At 39.6% G+C, this 23,243-nt stretch overlaps 1 protein-coding gene across 1 annotated transcript; it reads right to left on the bottom strand.

Moving 5' to 3' along the window:
- Positions 1-373: 373 nt before the first annotated feature.
- CXH9orf40 (chromosome X C9orf40 homolog) lies at positions 374-12,700 on the bottom strand. The gene is made up of 2 exons (XM_074200819.1): positions 12,209-12,700; positions 374-1,843 (listed from the first exon to the last, which is right to left on the bottom strand). The coding sequence occupies exons 1-2, from the start codon at positions 12,620-12,622 to the stop codon at positions 1,700-1,702; spliced, it is 558 nt and encodes a 185-aa protein (XP_074056920.1). The 5' UTR covers positions 12,623-12,700; the 3' UTR covers positions 374-1,699.
- Between the last annotated feature and the right edge of the window lie 10,543 nt (positions 12,701-23,243).

Raw genomic sequence — 23,243 nt, 5'->3', positions numbered from 1 at the left:
GATTTGAACAAATGAATGGGTCCATATAAATTCACAAAGTCCTCTGACATTCTATTCTCTACCTCACAGGTTTATAGTGTGGAAGAAACATTTTACACCTTAAAATTTATAAAATATGAATTATAACAACCTTAGAATCATGGTATCCACTCTCACTATTAGCTGGAGTCAGGCATTTATGTAAAAACTGACTTAAGTAAAGCTACAACCTTGAAAGTCTTTGAAAAGAACCTATATATGATGCTCATATCTATATGTCATATACACAATGCTCATATATATATATATATATATATATATATATATATATATGTATACACACACACACACACATATATGATATATATCATAGGGTAGATTCTGTTCACATAGAAAAGGGTTATGAAATTCTAGGAAATGAAAATACCTATGGTCCAAAAACACATTTCTAGCAATAGGGTTTTAGTATGGCAAATTCACTTTGTAAAAGAGATCAAACAAGATAAACATACAGAAAAATTTGAAATTTATGTAAATGTACCAAAAAAAAAACAAAATCCTTTTTATTTAGCTAGTCTCTTACCATCAACCTATTATTAACTTCAGGGCTCACATGACCCCATAAGATTTTCCTTTTTTCTTAACAGAATATTTCTGTTTCTAATGTAAACAGAAAAAAATAAGGCCAAGTTACACTTCAAAGATAACCTGAGAACTATACAAATTTTAACTTAATCACTGACACTTGTGTAACTTAAAACACACCAAAAAACTTTATTTCTCTTTAGCAAGGGCTTTGTAAAGCATTATCATAATACAACAGTAATAATAAACAAATTTTAAAACTTTGTCATAATACATCATAAGATGATTAAAGCCAAAGCAATTATACATTGGTCCATCTATGACAAGTTTCTTATCATTTAAAAAAGAAAAAACTTCATTAGTTTAAAAAAATAACTAAACCAACCAAACTGATTGTATGATAAAATTTCTTTCCCCTTATTACCTGGGGAAAAGGAGCCCCTGATCATTTCCCATTGCTCCATATCCATCTCTGATTGGACATTTTGGCACAACTCAACATAAGTCAAATTATATTGATAGCTGTACAAGCACAAATGTAAAGAGTGCTTACTGAGATGTCTACTACTTTACATTACACAGCAAGGAAAGTGTTCTTTAAAAACATCATCAGTTCTCAGAAAGAGAGAACACCTTGACAAAGTCACCTTTTTAGCTTGCATAGATGTTGTAACAGCTTTTTTGGTTCAACTAAGAACACAGGTAACAAAATGTATTAATATATTATTTACTATTACCAGCAAGTGTTATAAAAACTTCTTAATTTCATGCACCACAACTAAACCTTTTTTGGTTTACTATTCGAACAGTTCTCAGTCACCTCTGATACTCTTATACTAGAGATAAACTCAGTTTCAAAGTTTGAACATATGTTCTTCAAGCATCCATGTTTTAAAATACTTTTGTTATAACTGTACTTTGTCCTTGACTATCCATGAAAAATTCTTTTCAGAAAGGTCAGTAGTCTCAACATTTTTCTGTAAAAAGTCCTTCTCTCATTTTTTCCCCCATGGAGGTTATACCTCAAAATATCTGAAACATTTCTTTTTCTGAAGAGGAGCAGGTAGATTTAGATAAAAATGAGTATCCTTAAATGAACCGATCATCATCATTCCAACTGTAGTAGATCCATATGTCAAGACTCCATGTCAATTTCAACACCTTCATCCTTGCTGTTAAGAGTTGCATCAGTCAGTGTCTCAATTTCTGACAGATCAATGGAAGGTAAAGGATTTCTCCAATACTGGAATGTATTATATTGCCAAAATTCTTCAATAAGCTGTGAGGGAGAAAAATATAACAAAATTAATTTGTGGTTTAGATGATAGTTAAGTCACTAATAGAAACAATTTTCCCTTTTAAGAGGGAAACCCCTAAAAAAGGACTTCAAACTTTTATTTTAGAATTTCAGAATATACACAACTAAAATACCACCATTAAAGCATATTTCATCATATAATTGATATTTTAATTTAGTTTCTTAATATTTATTTTTTTAAAACTATAACAATACTAATTGAGAAAGGTTTGTAACACAGAATCCTTTACTAGACAACTATTATCTGTCATTCTCTTCTATTGTCTTGAAAAGTATTCTATCTACAGTACAAGAATGGAATTTTTTACTTGTTGAGAAAGAAATTAAATATTTATAAAAATATAAGTACAATATCCCTTTATAAATAAGATGTTTGTTTTTGGTCAAATTAAAACACAAATTCACACACACACACACACACACACACACACACTCACAATTAGACTTAATACCCACAAAATGACTTTGATGATGGACTATAAATTTATTTCAAGGAAAATTCCTTAAAGTATTTTTAAAAAACTAAGAATTGCCTCCAGACATGAAAAGGCAATTCTCACATGAAGAAATTAAAGCTCTCTACAGTCAGATGAAAAAAAAAATGCTCTGTATCATTACTGATTAGAGAAATGCAAATTAAAACACTCTGAGATACCACCTCATACCTAACAGATTGTCCAATATGACTAAAAAGGAAAATGATCAATGTTGAAGGGAATGTAGGAAAACTAGGACACTATCACATTATTGGTGGTTGCTAAGTGATCTAACCTTTCTGGAAAGCAATTTGGAATATGCCCGAAACGGCAATAAAACTGTGCATACCTTTTGATGCAACAATACCACTACTAGGTCTGTATCCCAAAAAGATAAAAAATCCACATATACAAAAATATTTATAGTAGCTCTTTTCAGAATGATGAAGAAATGGCTAAATAAATCATGATATATAAATGTGATAGAACACTATTGCTGTATGAGAAATCTTGAGGGACAAGACTTCAGAATAACCTGGAAAAACTTGGATAAACTGATGCTGAGTGAAGTGAACAGAATTAGAAGAACATTAAACACATTAACAGTAACATTGGGTGATAAACAGCTATGATGAATTTGTTCACTTCAGCAGTACAAAATCAAAGACAATTTTTTTTTTAGGTTTTTTGCAAGGCAATGGGGGGTTTAGGTGACTTGTCCAAGGTCACACAGCTGGGCAATTATTAAGTGTCTGAATCCGGATTTGAACTCGGGTCCTCCTGACTCCAGGGCTTGACTCTATTCACCAGGCCACCTAGTTGCCCCTATTGAAGACAATTCTAAAAGACTTATGATGGAAAATATCATCCATGTATCCAGAGAAGGAACTGTGGTGATAAATGCAGACCAAAGCTTACTGTCCTCAATCTTTAAAACTGGTTTTTATGTATATTTTTTTCAGATTTGATTTGATTCTTCTTTACATATGTAGCCTATATTGCTTTCTCTCAGGGGGAGGGGGGAGGGAAAGGAGAGAGGGGGAAAAATGTAAAAATCTTGCAAAAATGATTATTGAAAACTACTATTGCATATATTTGAAAAAAGTAAACAAAATATTTTTAAAAATTGCCTCCAGATACTTAGAACGTTTTTGTTTTTTGATAGTATATTTGATTTCTGGAAACAGTCAAAAGTTGTTTTGAATTAAACCAATGAATAAAGAGGAAAGTAAGCATACCAGGTAATAATGAATCTAGTCAAATAATACGACTATAAAATTGTGACTACATAGTAATGAAAAATTTTCCTTTATGGTTTGTAATCTTTCCTCAGAAGGCAATTCCATATGAAGTTTCATAAATGTTTTGAATATCAGAAATGCCAGTGGAATAAGAGCTTATTGATCATTTGTTTCAATCATGTCGGACTCTCCATGACCTCTTTGGGGTTTTCTTTTCTTGGTAAAGACAGTGGCATGATTTGCCATGTCTTTCTCCAGTTCATTTAATAGATGAAAAACTAAGGCAAACTGAGTTAAGGAACTTCCCAAGAGTCACACAGTAATCTTCTGAGACCAAACTTGAATTCATGAAGATTAAATTTTCTTACTCTAGGCCAGCACCATCTCTCACCGAACCATCTATGGAACAGCAACCTCAAACTGGCTATATTTACCTTTCTTACTTTAGTTGACTCTACTCTCCCCCTTCATGTATTCTCTATTTCAGCTAAACTTGGGAATGGGAGACAAGGGGATGAGTTTTTATTGTTTATCCTTCATTCTTGAAGATGACCATGACATCAGAGAGGTGATACCATGACAAGCACATGAATTGGATTTGAGTGAGGGGGTTGCTAGGCTAACTATCAGTCTCACTTTTTCCTCTGGAGTCACCTGGGTCTAAATTAGAGGCCAGATATGGATCAGTATGACTGCAGATGGCCCAAGCTGAGTAAAGGGATTTGCCCAAGGTCACACAGTAAGTGGCAAATGCCTGAGGCTGGATTTGAACTCCTATCCTCCTGACTCCAAGATCAGTGCTCTATCTACTGCACCAACTAGCGGCCTGAGGTGGTGGTGGGGGGAGAATAGGGACTGAGAAAAAGTACTAGAAAGGGTAGCTAGTGATGTACTTTCTTTCAGAGAGACACTGACTTCGGGAGTAAGCCTGACTTTGCTCCCTTTTTACCCTGTATGATCATGACAAAGTGCTACCAGCTAGAAAAATGAGTATTTATTTCTTATATTTACATTTCTTAATACCCCACCTCATTTGGGGTTTACATTTTGCCACAGGGAGGAGAATAAAATCAATATAATTTTATGACTAAGCAACTGATTAAATATGGGGGAATGAGAGAATGTGAATTATTAAGGATGAGTGAGATGATTAGAAGAGTAGTGACCACAAAAGGAGTACTCATTCAATAAGCCTAAGGAAGGCAAAAGAATGGGTGGGTTGGGGGAAAATATGGGGACTGTTTTGTTGACTTTAGTTTAAGAAATGCATGCCTATGGAAAAACTAAGAGACATTCAAAAGGCAAGTGATGATGAGATCAGCAGAGATGAAGATTAGATTTGTAGTTCTGTCTTCACAAAGATCATAACTGAACCCAAGGAAGCTAATGACATCAACAAGACAATGTGCATAGATGAAAGAGAATCCAGTAGAGTAGTACTTATTTTGACCCAATAATACTAACAGTAGCCACATAGATGAATGAAAAAACAATATAATTAAGAACTAGGAAAAAAAAAGAACTAGGGGGAAAAAAGCTGAGTTTATCACAACCAGGAGAATAGGAGGTAGTGATGGTGACATGGTACTGACATGGTGATATAGATCAGGACTTCAGGAAACCCTTAGGCAATTGCATGAGAAGGGAGAGACTAGAGGTGGAGACATCAATAAGGAGATTTATCAAATATTCTGAGCAAGCAGTGGAAGGTGATTAAAATTAGGGTGGTGGCTAAGTGAGTGTTAAGAAGCCTACTTATCTTAATTTTACACTCAAGAAAATGGGAGTCTCAGGATTAAATATAAACCCAAGGTCACACAGCACAATAAATGACACACCTAAAATATTCAGTGTTTTAACTTCTGTATTACTCTTCACAATCTAATATTCATATTAGATAAATACATCCTTAATCCAAAGGAAATCTTCTAGGCAGTTTTCACTTGAACTGGCATACTAGAGAAAACTGCTTTTCTCTCCAACTTCCCCCATATAACTTTTTCATAACACAGCTACTTAGAAATACACAAACATAAGTTTGCGAAATGATATCAATATCATGAAATTAAATGAATAAGTAGTTGCTAAGTTTATAAAACCCAAGGAAGAAAAATTATGGGTGATTTAATTCATCATGCTCCTATCCTTCTAAAATTGAGATTTTTTCCCCCAACATGATAGAGTAAAGAAGAAATAGAGTTGAAGTAATCAATCTAAATCTGTGAGGGTCAAAATGAAAGATTGAGATCATTAATAATCCAATGATAATTAGTCTGCTTTATTATAAGAAAACAGTTCAAAACAGCAACTTTTTTCAAGTTTTTTTTCAAGGCAATGGAGTTAAGTAGCTTGCCGAAGGCCACACAGCTAGGTAATTATTAAATGTCCGAGGCCAGCTGGATTTGATCTCAGGTCCTCCTGACTCCAGGGCAGGTGCTCTATCCACTGTGCCACCTAGCTGCCCCCAAAACAGCAATTTATATAGTTTAAATGACAAGAGTAATAACTTTTGTGGTGAGAAATTTTAAAAAATACAACCTTTCTCCAAAGTTGGTAGATACCCTGTGGTCAGTTAATCTAGTGTTGTTAGGCCCATAATCCAAAGAGATGAAAGAGGAAAATAGCTACACACACAAAAATATTTATACAGCATCTCTTTGTGTAGTAACCCCAAAGTGGAAACCAAGAGGATACCCATCAACTATTAAAAAAAATATGGCTCTCTGCCCCTGAAACAGGACTCTGACCACATTCAGATCCTGACCACAGTCTAGGCCCCCCCATAGAACAGCAGCCCCCCCCCCCCCCACATCAGCCCCTTGGCAGAGGGGGGCGCTTATGGTCATTCACAGACCAGGAGGGAGGACAGAACCTCACACACTGAGACCCTTGTGGGAGTGTCCCAAAAGCTCAGGAAGCACCCTAAAAAAACAGGCTTCGGCTGGGAAAATGAACAAGCAAAGAAATAAGAGGAAGACCATTGAGAAATATTTTGCAAATGAGCCCAAGAAGGATCAAAATACTCAGTCTGAAGATGAGGAAGCACAAGCTCCTGCATCTAAAGACTCCAAGAAAAACAGAAACTGGGCTCAGGCTATGATAGAGCTCAAAAGACTTTGAAAATCAAATGAGGGAGTTGGAAGAAAAACTGGGAAAAAGGAGAGAGATGCAGGAAAAACATGAAAATGAAGTCAGCAGCTTAGTCAAGGAAATCCAAAAAAATGTTGAAGAAAATAGCATGCTAAAAACCAGCTTAGGTCAAATGGATAGAACAGTTCAAAGTTATTGAGGAGAAGAATGCTTTAAAAAGCAAAATTGACCAGATGGAAAAAGAAATAAGAAAACTCTCTGAGGAGAACAAATCCTTCAGACAAAGAATAGAATTCAGGGAGATTGATGAATTTACCAGAAATCAGGAATCAATACTTCAAAACCAAAAAAATGAAAAATTAGAAGAAAATGTGAAATATCTCACTGAAAAAACAACTGATATGGAAAACAGACTTAGGAAAGATAATTTAAAAATTATTGGAATACCTGAAAGTCATGATCAGGAAAAGGTCCTTGACATCATTTTCAAAGAATTACTACAGGAAAATTGCCCTGATATTCTAGAAGCAGAGGGCAAAATAGAAATGGAGAGAATCCACTGATCCCCCTGAGAAAGAGATCCCAAAAAACCAACCCCTAGGAATATTATAGCCAAGTTCCAGAACTCCCAAGTCAAAGAGAAAATATTACAAGCAGCCAGAAGAACACAATCCAAATATTGTGGAGCTGCAGTCAGGATCACACAGGACTTAGCATCAACTACACTGGAAGCTCGTAGGGCTTGGAATACAATATACTGGAAGGCAAGAGAGCTTAGAATGCAGCCAAGAATGAACTACCCAGCAAGGCTGAATGTCCTCTTCCAGGGAAAAAGATGGACTTTCAATGAACCAGGGGAATTTCAAAGGTTCCTTTTGGAATGGCCAGAGCTGAACAGAAGGTTTGATCTTCAGATACAGGACTCAGGTGAAGCATGGAGATTGGAGGAGAGGGGGGGAAATATGAGGGACTTAATGAGGATGAACTGCATGTATTCCTGCATAGAAAAATGACACTGATAATACTCATATGAACCTTCTCAGTTAATAGAGCAGGTAGAGAGAGCTTTTATAGTTGAAGCACAGGAGAAAGCTGAATTGGAAGATAAAGTATGTGTAAAAATGGAGTCAATAGAAAAAAGGGAAATGGAATGGGAGAAAGAAAAAGGAGAGGGGGAATAGTCCAAGATATTTCACATAAGATTTTTTTGTTATTACAGTGAGCTATTGCAATGATATGGAAGCGGGAAGGCAAGGGGGAATGAGGGAAACTTTGCTCTCATCAGAGATGGCTAGGAGAGGAAACAGCAAATATACTCAATGCGGTATAGACATCTGGAGTAAGAAGGGGGGGGAGCAGGGGGAAGGGGTGGGGATGGGAATAAAGGAGGAGAGGATGGACCATGGGGGGAGAGTGGCCAGATATAATACATTTTCTTTCTTACTTCTTGCAAGGGACTGGGAATGGAAGGCCTGCCCAGGACCACAGGGCCAGGTGGATTCTGGGCCTAAGGGGTGGTATGGGGGCTCAGGGCTTCTTGGCCCTGGGACCAGGGATCTATCTTATGTGCCACTCAGCTACCCTACAGCAGAGTCAGAGTGAAAGGAGAGAGAAAATAGAGTACATGGTAGTGGAGAAATAAGAAAGGAGGGAGTTTCGATCAGCAATGGCAAAGGTGGAAAAATATGGAAATAACTTTTGTGATGGACTTATCATAAAGAATGAGATCCACCCATGACAGAGTTGTTGGTGTTGGAACAAAGACTCAAGCACATTTTTTGTTATGATTATTTGGGGGAGGGTGCAGGGCAAGTAGGGCTTGGATGGCCTGCCTGGGGCCACATAACGGGGTGATCTTTGGGTGTCTGGGGCCGGATTTGGACCCAGGTGCTCCTGGCTCAAGGGCCAATGCTCTGTATGTCACCCAGCCACCCCTACTATTATTACTATTTTATTTTATTTTGGGTCTTTTTTTTCTTTTTCTTTTTCTTTTTGGTTTTTGCAGGGCAGTGGGGATCGGGTGGCTTGCATGTCACATGGCTGGGTGGTTGTTGGGTGTACGGGCCGGATGTGGGCTCAGGTGCTCATGGCTCCAGGGCTGGTGCTCTGTTCATTGAGCCACCTGGCCATACCTACAATTATTACTATTATTATTTTTTTATTTTAATTTTTTTCCTCTCCCCTTTACTTTTTTCGCCCAAACAAGTCTATCTATATTCATGGGGGAGGAGGAGGGGTATTTTGTTTACTTGTAAACAAGAATATTTTATTGATTTAAAAAAAACCATTTGTACAAAATGAGAATAAAAAAAATTTTTAAAAATATGACATATGAATGTGTCATCATAAGAAATGATGAAACAGTTTTAGAAGCAACTGGGAATACCTCTATGAAAGAATGCAGAATAAAGTGAGAACTATAAGAAAGCTTATTCCAATGATAACATTAATGAGAAAACCAACTCTGAAAGACTTTAGAACTCTGACCCACAAATCAAGAGGACTGAAGATGAAATATCCCTCAATCAGACTGGCTGTTGGCCTTAAAATGTAAAATGGGATGTATATTTATGAACATGGTCAATGCAAGAATTTGTTTTGCTGAACTATGTACATTTTTCATGAAAGTTTCATTTTTCTTTTCCAACTACTCAAGGGGGAGTGGCGAGGGGTAGGTGGGAGAAATAATAAATACCTGTAAAAACAAATGAATAATTTAAACAAAAGAGAGAAAGAGCACTTCAGGATCCACTTCACATGAAGCTGGTTTGGCTAGAAACAGAACTGACTTGGTTCAGAAATAAAGGGAGTCAGACATTCCTGCTTTATTTAAATTCACTGTCTACTTGAACCTCACTGTGAAACATACTTGAGTAGTAGCTTTTACGGTTCTTATGCTCAAATGGATAATTGATACCTGAGCTAATTGTTACTAAAGACTTTTTTTCTTAATAAAATGGTTAATTTAAACTTATGTGGATTTGATATGAGAATTAAAAGGTCACATAATTGCTAAGTTGATTTCTCTAAAACCCAGATCTGACTATGTCACTCTACTCAAATTCACATGGCCAAAAAGAAAAAAATGTGGTAGCTAAGTGGACAGAGCCCTGGAGTCAGAAGGACCTGAGTTCAAATTTGGCTTCAGACACTTAATACTTGCTTATGTGACCTTGGGCATGTCACTTAACCCCACTGCCTTGCATAACAAAAAAAAAGAAAAAGCAAAAAAAAAATTCGATGGTCCCCTATTGCCTTTAACGCCCATTTTTGGAGAGTCCTTTCCAAATAGGATTGTTGTCAAAATCAAATAAAATAATAGATACAAAGTGCTTTGCAAACCTTCAAGTGTACATAAATGTATTACACCTTTTCAATTTTCAAGCCCTTCAAGACATACCTTGCCAATTTTGTTACACTTTACTCTCCTCCAAGCCCTAGTGAACTAAAGTCAAACTGATCCTTTTGCTGATCCTCACATAGACTATATTCTTTGCACAGCTTTCCCTCATACTTGGAATGTACTCCCCACCTTAACTTCACCTTTTGAATCTCTGGTTTCCTTAAAAATTTAGCTCAAATCATCTTGTTGTCTCTCTTTCCGGATCCCTTCAGCAGCTACTGCCTGCTTCCCAACATTATATTGTACTTTGGATATATACACATACATGGCTATGTACACACACACACACACACACACACCTCTTAACTACAACAGAATGCAGGTTCCTTGAGGATTGAGACTTTCATTTTTATCTCTGGTTCTTCTAATATCTAGCACATAATTAAATACTTAATACTAATTCATTAATTGAAAACAACACTCAAGAGTTGAAAACTTTACCTACCACCAATACCTGAGAGTAGTTTTCTCCTTCTGGAGTTCTGCCAACCCTATCCTTCTCTGGGAATACAGTTTCATTTGCACTAGAAGGTGGATAAGATAGTATGTGACTGTCATCAGAATTCAATGGTTGAAGACTGATCTAGGCAATGAATTTTTTCTAACCATTCAGTCAAGTTTGTATAGGTCCACGTGTGCTCAGTGTTGGTGGGCCTTGCCAAGGGTGTTCCTGATTGGTAGCAGCCCCAAACCACAAGTTAGGTCTTCACAGGAGACATATTTTGCTACCTTTTCTTCAAGACTCCATCTCAAATAAAGCTATCTTAATTTGTAGCAGTAACATTTAAACCCATTTCTTCTTGCTCTAAATATTACATTCTATTCTTAATTTTAACCCATACAGCTATAGTCTCTCCTTTGATAGTTATTTTACATTAATCCAAGTCCACATTTCCAATTTTTCTTCCCAAGCACCTTGTGAAAAAATTCTTCAGGTTTTAATTCAACAAGGTTCCAAAATATAATAGAACACCAGCATACCTGGGGATTGTTAATCTGGACTCACATACTTGACTACTATTTAAGTATGGAGCAAGTTGTTTGTTCTTTGTTCTGGTAGTTAAGAAAGTATTCTGCAAAAACCTATTAGGACTATATAGGTAATAAGTACTGACCATGAATGTGTAAAGTTATTTGTGGGCAGGGACAGTCTCCTTTACTTACTAGTGTCTGGCACTAGTAAGTACTTAACATTCTTTCGCTGAATTAAATAAGTATAAATTTGATTATTAACCATATTAGGCTGGCAACCATATTAGCTAAAGGAAAAGCTTATGGATTCAGGCTGAATAAAGAATGCATTTTGAAGTGAGCAAGACCAGGAGAATATTGTACACATGAGAAGCAACATTGTGAGATGATCAACTACGATGGACAAAGCTCCTCCCAGCAGTTCAGTGATCAAGGATGATCCTAAAAGATCTGAGACGGAAAATGCCATCCACATTTAGAGGAAAAACCTGAGGAGTCTGAATGCTGATCCTAAAAGATCTGAGGTGGAAAATGCCGTAAACACATCCAGAGAAAAAACTGAGGACTCTGAATGCTGAGCAAAGAATACTACTATGTTCACTTTTAAAAACTTTTCTGTGTTCATTTTTTTCTCAAGGTTTTCCCCCTTAGTTCTAATTCTTCTTGCACGACATGAATATGGAATCATATTAAAGATAATTGTATATGCACAACCTATATTAGGGGGATTAGGGAGGGGGATGGAAGGGAGGGTGCTAGAAAAATGTGGAAGTCAAAAGCTTGCAAAAGGATGACTACTGGAAACTATGCAAGTAAGTGGGAAATGTTTTTAAAAATGCATTTGGAGGGGCGGCTAGGTGGCGCAGTGGATAGAGCAGGGGCCCTGCAGTCAGGAGGACCTCAGATACTTCATAATGGTCAGAGGCCGTGGGAGCCGGACTGGACTCTGGCGAAGGGCCCCTTCCGGGGTGCCCAGCACAGACTGCCCGCTCTGCGCACCGCCGACCTGCCGCCGAGCATGCGCCGCGGCGCGGGCCGCCGCCGAGGACCGCCCCCGCCCCCGGGCAGGGGAGGGGCCGGCCCAGCACGGAGGCGGGAGCGCGCGGCCCGGCCGCGGCCGCGGGCCCCGGCCCGACCCACCTACCTCCTGCTCCGGCGGCCTGGGGCCCCTGGGCTGCGGGTCGCCTTCCCCGGCGCCGCGCTGGCTCTCGGAGGCGCGGGGCCGGAGCATGGGCCGCGGCCCGAGCTCCTCGGCGGGGCCGCGCGGCTCGGCCGGCGGCTTGGGCTCCCCGGTGTCCATGCGGGCGCCGTCCCCGGGGGCCGGGTCGCCGGCGTCCGCGGCGTCGCCGGAGCGCTTACTGGGCGAGGCCAGGTGCTCCGCCATGGGCCCGTCCTCCCGCTTCCGCTTGCGGCGCAGCTCGGAGCCGTTCGCCGGCGGCCGCGGCCCGAGCCCCGGGGCGGCCCACAGCGGCTCGGGCTCGTCCAGGCGGCCGCAGGGCGGGAGCCGCTTCCAGGGCACGTGGAACGCCAACGGCTCCGCCGCGCGCCTCTTGGCCATGAGCCCGCTAGGCCCGGGCTGGGGCAGGCCCCGCTCCTGGACCGGCGGGAAGCGGCGGGCGAGGGCGGGGAGCGCAGGGAGCGGGCGGGGGCGGGGCGGCCCAGAGCTCGTGCGGGGCGGGGGCGGGGGCGGCGGCGGCGGCGGCGGCGGCGCGGGGAGCCGGGCGTGGGCACGCAGCCTGCGTGCGGCCGGCGGGGCTCTGCGCTCGCGCAGGTGTGTGCGGAGGGGGGCGGGGGGCGGGGGCGGCGGCTCCGCGGGATTCGAACCGGTGCGCGCGTGCTCCATGCGGACGCTTCCAGCCCAGCCCGCCGCTGGTTGGCGGCCTCGCTACCGGAAGTCAACGGGGAGAGAGGAGTGGCGGCTCCTCGCGGCCTGGCGGAAGCGGGGGAAGCGCCCTAACCCCCGTCCCCTCTCCGAGGGCCGGCGTCTAGTGCCGGGAGCCCGGGTGGGCCGCCGGGGGTCGCCTCCGCAGCCAGGGCCTCGGGAGTTCGGGGCGCTTGAACCCTGGCTTTGCGCGCCGTCCGCCCCGCCGGTCTCTGCCTCTGCCTGCTGCCTCCTCTGTGCACGCCTATGCATTCTCGTTTTACAGATGAGGAAACAGCCCGAGGGAGGAGGGACTTGTCAGAAGTGGGGAATTAAGTCCAGTTTCAAATCCCACTGTTTCCCTCACCCCTGGCCACAGTGGTATTTGAGGAAGGATCTTTATACTTTTTTTAATAAGGTTTTTGCAAGGCAGTGGGGTTAAGTGGCTTGCCCAAGGCCACACGGCTAGGTAATTATTAAGTGTCTGAGACTGGATTTGAACCCAGGTCCTCCTGACTCCTGGGCCGGTGCTCTATCCACTGTGCCACCTAGCCGCCCCGGCTCTTTAAAATTGTTCAGTCCTTCCACTCTTGGGGAGAGCAGCCTTTTATTGCTCTGATGATGTTAGCCGGGGTGAGCCATCTTTCTTCCTGAGGTGTAGGTATCACGGGCTTCAGAATTCAACTGGAACCTCTAATCCAACTCCTCCCTTTTTTGGTAGAGGAGCAAATCAAAGCCCAGAGAGTAATGTGACCTTGCCCTGGGTAGGTAGAAAAGAAGCAGAGCCAGGACTTGGCTAAATGCCTCACCTCCCAGTTATTTTGCATTTATTTTTTAATATTAGTTTTATAAGAGGCATAACTGATAGAGAACTGGCCTCAAAGCCAAGAAAATCTGGGTCCAAGTCTTGCCTCTTGACACTTCCTGTCCATATGACCCTGAGCAGGTTACTTAACCACTCAAATGCCAGTGTTCCCTGTTTCAAAAAAGAAATATATCTGGGTATCCTGGAAAAAGCTTGGATTAAGCTTTTGGAATATTTGAGACACTACTTTCTGGACTTCACTTTCCTCCTGTTGTAAAAAGAAAGGACTGGACTAGATGATAGTAAAAAAAACATGACTGCCACTAATTCATCCTGTGAAGTCCTTGTCTATATGAAATAAGACTAGATAATCTCTAAAATCTAGTCCATAAATTTTTATTTATATTCATAGTGATTGGTGCCAACAGCCCCTTGACTGCTGGTTTAAGAGATTATGTAAATTGTATTTCTCAACAAGCTAACCCTTTCAACTTCTGAATTAGGCACACCAAAATATGTCAAATGTAAGAATAGTCCTAGTTTGAGGAGAGATACCATAATTATCAGTCACTTGACATTTCCACCAGTTACACCTTTTAAAAAAAAATGAGAGCCCTAAAACTTTTAGGACAGATCCATGGAATACAGAAGTCATGACTCACGGAATAAAAACTTTTCCCCTCACATGAAAAAGAAAAGAGGAACTCATTGGGCATCTATGTACCAAGCACTATTCAAAGGAGGTAATATACTAATAGGGGTGACAACTAATAGAGGAATATATACTAGTAGATTGGATGGGAAAATTCCCATAGTCTTAGGGTTCAGCATCAACTCATGGCAATGCCTCTTGATCACACTTGTTGACAATATTACTGCTTAGCAAACTAAAAAACATGGCAGTATACCTCCAAAAAGCATGGGGGTGGGGGGGGGAGAACTCACTTCATTGTCCCATGTTGACCTCTGTCTCTCTTATATGTTGTGAGCCTCTGTTATTACAGTTCAAGATACCAAATTGTAAAGAACATTTAAGATAACTAGAAAACTTGCATCACAGAGGGCAGGTTTTTAATTGAGATAATGGATGCATTTATGGGTCTCTTCCCACCCCCATTAAAATATAAGATCCTTTAGGGGCAAGACTTATTTTTGCTCTTGTGTCCCTGGTGCCTGTCAACAGGCCTTGCTTTTAAATATTTAATTCTGCCATCCCTGGACCATGAGAGCAGAGATTAGCCTTGTAAGATGCCACACAGATTTTGTGACAACACTTGAAAAACAGCAATGTTTTATGAGTCTCACATTAGGAAGATAACTATAAAGCCTTCAATTATCATCTTGGAAATTATCTTCATATTGAGAAGGCCCTCCCTAATTTATTGGGGCCTTGGTCATTCATATTTTCTCTTAAGCAACTGGAAGATCTGTAGGTTCAAGTATATCCCTATTACTTTACACATTTTGGAAATGGGTGTAAGCAGGAGTGTGTTGGTAAATATTTTACAACTAGCTCTCAAAAAAAATGGACACAACACCCTTCCAAGCTAGACAGCATTTTAACCTTTTTCTCCATTTTCTAGAATTTAGAAATTAACAAGACAATCAGGCCCTGGTTTGTACTCTCTTCCTGTAAACTTCTGCCTGCAAACACTAGCACTGAAAATTTAGCAATCACCTCTCCCAAGTCAGTATAAGAATAAGGTATAGTGAAAATGGCAAGTGAGTAGGAAATAGTAATAGTAATTGTTGCAAATAATCATTAAAACTTATACAGATTCCCATTCTACAAAGGGACTATTGCAAACTTTTTCCATTTTCAATTCCCTGGCCTACCCCATTCATCTCAGATAACAATAAACATATAATTTAGAAAGGATCACAAAATTTGAGAATTGGGAAGAACCTCACTGCCATTTGAGAATGCAACTAAGTAGGAAGAGGCATTTCCCCTCCCGTGGCAGTGAACCTATTGCCCAATTTAGTTTTGGGGAAAAATTCAAATACCTAGTTATTAGAGGATAGCAAATTTCAATGAAAATTTGGGGGGTAGACCTAAGCATGTCTGAAGATGATTATCAGTAGACAGGGAAAAATGCCAAAGATAAGGTTTATAACTGAGGGCAATGGAGAGGAGATGGGAAGATACGAATGAATACTGAAATATAGGTGAAAAAGCTGGGAAGCTATAGGGCCATGGATATGTTGAGATGAAGGTAAGTGATGAATGAAAGTATTCAGCACAAATGGTTTTAACCTCCTTTAAGCAGATGAGAGAGGTGGAGAGATAAAAACAAACTAGTTACCAGAGTACAGCTGCTTTGTTCACAGCTGATAACTTAAAAGAGTCAATAGAACACACTGGAGTACACTTAGTGTGCAGGGCTCAGAGGAATGAAAAAGGCATCATTGGGTAGTATTGAGAACAAAGTTGCTGTTGGTGAGAGTCTGTAATAAGCCTTAGTTCTGTGTCTTCCTTCAGAAGCACTTTACAGGATGCGAGGCTATCTAGGATGAATGAAAAGACAGCACTGAAGTCAGTGACTATAGACTTAGGGGAGCCTATGGTAGTCAGGAAGGAACCAGGTAAAGTGAGAGAGGTTGAGTGACTGAAGATGAGGGCAGAATATTCGCTCAAAGACAGTCTTCAGCATGATGCTAATAGCTTTTAAAGGACATATCTAAATTATTCTTGTTGATGTAGGCTACTATTTGAGTAGCAGACTAGGCAAAGTTATTTTGCCCTTGGATTTTAACTGTTGAGAACTTGGGTGAGGAGACAGATGACTACCTACAATTTAGGGAGGTTTTTAAAATCCTAAAATAGGAAGATGACTGGTGGTATGGAAAAAGCACTTAACCAGAAGTTAAGAGAACTAGAGTCTAGTCTTGGTTTACCTTGAATAAGTCACTTATTCTTTACCATTTCCAGTTTTCTTATCTGCAAAATAAAGCATTCTGATTAGATAGTATTCAAGATCCCTTTCAGTTTCAATTCTAATTTATGAAAAAATGGTGTCTATAGTTTACATAAAATGTTATCACCATGTGGTTCTGATATATGAGTTTGGTTCCTGCTATACTTGCTTTTGATACAAAACAAAATCCCCTTTTTTATTCATATTTCTTAGTGTGGTTTTTTTTTTTTAGGTTTTTGCAAGGCAATGGGGTTAAGTGGCTTGCCCAAGGCCACACAGCTAGATAATTTTTAAGTGTCTGAGGCCGGATTTGAACTCAGGTACTCCTGACTCCAGAGCCGGTGCTCTATCCACTGCACCACCTAGCCATCCCCCAAATCCCCTTTATGGATAAACTAGATGCTGTCTTTTTATATCTATGTTGAGTAGACTTCTTGTGCAATCACTATCTCAAGAGAAAAAAGGAGATACCTTGTCTAATGTGTACCTTAAAAGAATCTTCTTTTGACTGTCATTCACTAAGAATGGACAGGGAAATAATGGTAGGGTTATAATATCATACCTGAAATCTGAAGGTACATATCTGGATCTGAAATCTAAACTGAGACTTTGCTTGAAGACCTCTAGTGAAGGAGAATCTGTTTATCTTTTGAGGTAATCCATTTACTTTAGGATAGCTCTATTTTTTTTCATTGCATCATGCTTAGATTTGTCTCTATTGTTCCTAATTCTCTGGAACTAGAAGAGTAAGTCAAATCTCTGAGAAGGATATGACAATTCTTCAGACACTTGAAGACAGTTATGTCTTTAAATTAAAAATGTTCACTTCAATTGATCTTCATGACAGCATCACTAGGACAGGAACATTATGATTCAATTTCCTGATGAATGCAGGCTTGTACCAACATGGGGCTAGTGACTGCATCCCTCTGTCATTAAGGAATGCTGATTGATTTAGAGGATCTATCTGCACCCTATAAGCTTTGCTAGTGGATCAGAATTAATAGACTCCTGGGTACTTCAGATGGTTTGGTTGGAAGATAGCTGCTCTTTTTAATGGTCCAAGGATGGTTCAGCATCTCTTAGAACTAACTTCAGGACTAGATAACACTAGATGTCTTGAGATTTACCCAAGAGCTAAATAATTTAGAAGATGACAATCCTTTTCATTCCAGAGACTTACAGTCAGCCCCACCTTCCCACTAGCTCAGAGAAGAAAGCTAAATTCCTGAACTTAAAGACATTGAAAAAGGACTTATGTAGATATGAAATAAATACAACATATAATAAATTGCAAAGTTAGAATTAATTTGATCTAACCACTGATAAAAATCCAAGCACAGGGTTAAAAAATGAATTGTTAACGTCCTTCCAAAATGACATTGAATCATTAATAACTACTATTTGCATCCATACAACTGAATCAGTTCAGAACTTTAAGCTTTTTTTATTCTGTCCCTTTGGAGAAAATATCTTCATCTATGACATTATATATTCATTGAAATAATTGATCTCTTTGCCCCATGATCTCCATGCCTAATGAATAACAAATCTGGTATTACACTGTCCTCCCTTGCTTTTCTCTTGATGTGTGTTGTCCCTTAAGCTCTTTGAGGGCAGGGACCATCTTGCTTTATAAAATTTATTTTTTTGTGCTCAGCACAATATATATAACTTGTTATAAGCATGCAGATCAATAATGCCAAAAGGAATCTTGCTATTTAAAGACTGTAACCAGGGGTGTTTAACAAGCAGACCTTCTTCCCCCCAAAACATACTCATAAAGATGTTTGAGTTAACATTTTCTCCATTTGAGTCTAAACATTCAACACAAGTCAAGGTATGATTTGTAGCATTTGATAATTTTGAAGGTATACATACTTGCACTGAAAATGTAGTAAATCTATCCAGGTGAAACTGACTCAATATACCTTCAAAGCTAACTTCTCCAGCCATAGGAAAAGGAACAGAATTAGGAGGAAGGTATGGGAAGACTGCTGAGAAATTGGTAACAAACTTTACCTCTAGAAGTAGTAGCCATCATCCAAAGAACCATCCTATCATGCAATCAGTGGAATACTAGTATAATATAACCCTTAATACCTCAGACATGACATGTTTTGCATAATTTCCCAGATCGAACTTTTTTTGTTTCAATTTTCTGATACAATTTTTCCTAATCAGATCATCACTTGTACAGAGATGACTCGATTCTCAAAGGCTATCTCAGCATTGTATAAGTTTTACTGAAGTGAAAGTTTTCAAGTACAGGTCCAGCAAAGGACCTATAAATGTAGTAAAGTTTGCGGAGATTTTTTGTTAGAATGAAGTTTTTGGTAATTTGTTGATCAGTTGTTTTTCAGTCATGTCCAACTGTTCATAAACCATTTGGGGTTTTTCTTGGCAAAGATACTGGTGGTTTGCCATTTCCTCCTCTAGTTCATTCTACAGATGAGGAAACCAAGATAAACAGGGTTAGTGACTTGCCCAGGGTCAAATAGTTCATGAATGTGAGACCAGATTTGAACTCAGGAAGAAAAATATTACTGATTCCAGGTCTATGTACTTTACTACCTAATTATCCAAATTAAGGCATAGAAAAAAATGATAATCTGAATTGAATGACCTGGATCAATAAAAATCACAGATTCATGAAACCAAAAGGCGTCCCCTCCGTATGACTCCCAGAGTGGACAGCTTTTCCCTACACCTCTCTCATGGAGACCAAGGAATCAACCAGGAACCTATGGTTGCATGAATCCTTTAGCATGAGACCAGAGCAGTGTGCCTACCAATGGAGCCAAAGTATGCAAGCTAAGATCCAAGTGCTCCAAACTAACTACTACAATCTAACGTCTTTATGAATATATATTTTTTGGGGAAGGAGAAAGGCTGCTTGTTAAACACCCCTGGTTACAGTCTTTAAGTAGTAAGACTTGGTATTATCAATCTGCATGCTTATGACAAATCTCACTGTGCTGAGCACAAAAAAAATAAATTTTACAAATTTCCTATTAGAACAGTTCAAAAACAAACTAGGCTGCTTTATCAGTGAGCTCTGGTCTTCAGAGGTTTTTTTTTTTTAAACAGAAGTAATTACTGTTTAAGCTAAATGCCTACTTCAATCCACTATCATTTTTTTTTGCAAGGCAAACAGGGTTAAGTGACTTGCCCAAGGCCACACAGCTAGGCAACTATTGTCTGAGGCCAGATTTGAACCCAAGTTCTCCTGACTCCAGGGCTGGTGTTCTATCGACTCTGCCACCTAGCTGCCGGGACTCATTAAGTTTTATATCACCACCACATCAACAACCATCTGCTGGACAGCTTTACTTAAGTATTCATCAGCTTCTTAAGCATATTAAAACAATGAATGCCTTATCTTTCCCATGAAACCTCCTCTCTCATTTGGGGTTTTCTCCAACTTTTGCAGTGGCTTGCCATTTCCTTCTCTATCACTTTTCATATGAGGAAACTAAGGCAAGCTGGGTTAAGTGAGCTGCCCAGGGTCTCATAGTATCTGAAGCCTCATTTGAACTCAGGAAGATGAGTCTCAAAGAAGACCATGACATCGGAGAGGTGACATGAAATATACATGCATAAAAAATAGGAAATAATTAAGAGGGAAGGCACACAATTAAGTGGGGTTGGGAAAGGCTTCCTCCAGGTGAGAATTTAATCAAAATTGGAAGGAAGTCAGGAATGAGGGAGAAATTTCCAGGCATGGAGAATAACCAAAGAATATGCTCAGAATAAAGAGATGTAGGGTCTTGTTCACAGAATAGTAAAGACATCAGTGTCACTGGTTTGAAGAGTACACGGAAGAAGTAAGGGATAGGAAGACCAGAAAGGCATGGGTATGTGGGAGAAAGGGAGAGAGAGAGTAGATTATGAACAGCTCTGAATGTCAAACAGGATTTTGTATATGATCCTAGAGATGACAAGATGCCACTGGAGTCTCCTGAGTCAAGGTGGAAGTGCAGCATGCTGTGACATGGCCAAAACTGCTCTAGGAAAAATCACTTTGGCAGCTAATTGAAAGATGAATTCGAAGTAGAGAAACTTCTTGCAATGAGACCTACCAGAAAGCTACTGCAATAGACCAAGTATGAGGTGAAAACAATGTCAGAGAAGAGAATGGGGCATATTGAAGAAATGTGGCCAAGTTCAAATCAACAGCAACATATTGGGTTATGGGGCAGGAAGTTAGACTAAGAAGTCAAAGATGACAGGTTGAAAACCTAAGGCACTGAGAGGAAGGTGATACCCTGATATCTCTATACTAACTTCTTCATTTGGTGATCTCATCAGGATTAATTATGGGAACTGATGAGATCATCAAATGTAGTATAGAGGGGGAAAGGGAAGGCAGTCCAGGACAGCTTTGTGAAGGATCCAACAAAGAAGATTGAACAATCCAATAGGGTAGGAGGAGAACCAGGAGAGAGTGGAGTCTCAAAAACCTAGAAAAGAGAGTTATCAAGAAGGCTAACAAGTTCAAGACTGAAGAAAGGTCAAGAAAAATGAGAAATGAAAAAAAAAGGTTATTGAATTTGGCAATTAGTAAACTATTGGTAATTTTGGGGACAGCAGTTCAATGGAATGGAAAAGTCAGAAGTTGGATTGTAGGAGGTTAAGAAGAGAATGAGAGGAGAGGAAATAGAAGCACCCATGTAGAAGACCTTCTCAAAGAGCTCAGCCACAAAAGACAGAGGAGATTATAAGATGATAGTGGGGTTGGAGGGATCAAATGAGGGCTGCTTAGAGCTATCCTTTCTATCTCCCTCCCACTGAAGTACCTAATTTGCCTAAAAATTTGTTTCCTGGTTTGTACCATGGTGCAATGACACAATTCACTAATAACTGGGTTTTTCCTTAATTCAGTCTCCCTGTACCTAGAGTCCCTGCCCTAAATTTCAATTAAACATTTTTTGCTTTGTTATGTATCTTACTCCTTAGGGATTGGATTCCTGTCTTGTTCCACTATCCTAGTACCACTATCACTCCACTAAACTCCATTATCTATGATTAGATTCCTTTTTTTTTGGTTCTTGAAAGGCAGTGGGGTTAAGAGACTTGCCCAAGGTCACACAACTGGGTAATTATTAAGTCTATGACTGGATTTGAACTCAGGTCTTCCTGACTCCAGGGCTGGTGCTCCATCCACTTTGCACCAACTAGCTGCCCATGATGATTAAATTCTTGATACCAGGTTTTAGAACTCCTAGAAGTCAATTACCAATTAACTTAAAATTATTCCCATAAACTCTTAAATAATTGCTTGCTCTGTAATTACTCTGACAGTTTTCAAATATTGACAAGTATTTTGCCTGACTCTTGTACTGTGGACAAACTCCCTCTTTTCCTATCAAATGCATCAAGAGTCAACCCAGGGGCAGCTAGGTGGTGCAGTGGATGGAGCACAGGCCCTGGATTCAGGAGGACTTGAGTTAAAATCCTTTCTCAGACACTTAATGATTACCCAGCTGTGACCTTGGGCATGTCACTTAACTCCATTGCCTTAAATAAATTTTTAAAGAAAGTCAACCCATCTCCCAAAGCCTTTCCCCTTCTTCCAGGTCCTCCAAAAGTAATAGATACTAATAAAAGTGATGAATACTAATGAGTGTTTGAGTTATGGGAGGGAAGAAGGAACCACAAAAAATCTAAATTTGAACTACACTAAGTTTCCTAAGCTAATTAATTTATTTATTAGAAATAAAAAAATTTCTTTGAAGCTTTAAAGAAAGCATGAGATTAAGTAATTTTCCTGAAATAACCCAATGCCTCAAGTGATCTGGTAAATGACCAATCAATTTACTAGCAAATACAGTTATTCACAATATGATTGTGCTTTACAATTTCAAAGTGCTTTCCTCACAACAATCCTGAGGTAGCTTAGTATCAAGGTGCTTCAGATTCTCATCTTCCTGAGTTCAAATCTGACCTCAGATACTGACTAGCTGTATGACCCTAGGCAAGTCACTTAACACAGCTTACCTCAGTTGTCTCATCTATAAAATTAGCTGAACAAGGAAATGGCAAATCATCCTGTTCTTTGCCAAGAAAACCCCAAAATGGAGGTATGAAGAGTCTAACAGGACTGAAACAACTAAACGACAATAGCAACCCCACAAGGAGTACTGGGGTCTTTGCTGTCCTTTACCATGGAAATAATACTAATGATTTAATATTTCTACTATGAGAGGTTAGTGATTTGTACAAGTAAAAGCATTTCTATGATAAGAACACATCTACTAATTATCAAAATTGTCAAAAATTATCACGTTACACTGTGAGGTGTTACCTGGGACTTCTATCACCCCTACAATGTTAAATAGACTGAAGGTATATAAAAACATTTGTTTTGTGAGGCAGCCATCGGAAGCATTCAAAAGCTAGATGTATATTCCAGTACTAGAATGGATTCAGTGTATGATAGTATGTTTCTCTACCCTTTCAAGTTTGACACCAGGAAGAATCCTTTCTTTATACAAAATATTTCTTGGTACCCAAACAACACAGTAGATTGACTTGATTCTAGCAATTCACTTTCCTGGGACCATTTTTTTTAAAACAGTAATAAAAAAGTTTA

This window comes from Macrotis lagotis, chromosome X (genome assembly GCF_037893015.1).
Source record: "Macrotis lagotis isolate mMagLag1 chromosome X, bilby.v1.9.chrom.fasta, whole genome shotgun sequence".
NCBI classification, from domain to species: domain Eukaryota; kingdom Metazoa; phylum Chordata; class Mammalia; order Peramelemorphia; family Peramelidae; genus Macrotis; species Macrotis lagotis.
The sequence above is the reverse complement of the archived record's forward strand: the minus strand, read 5'-3'. Positions and strand labels throughout refer to the sequence as shown.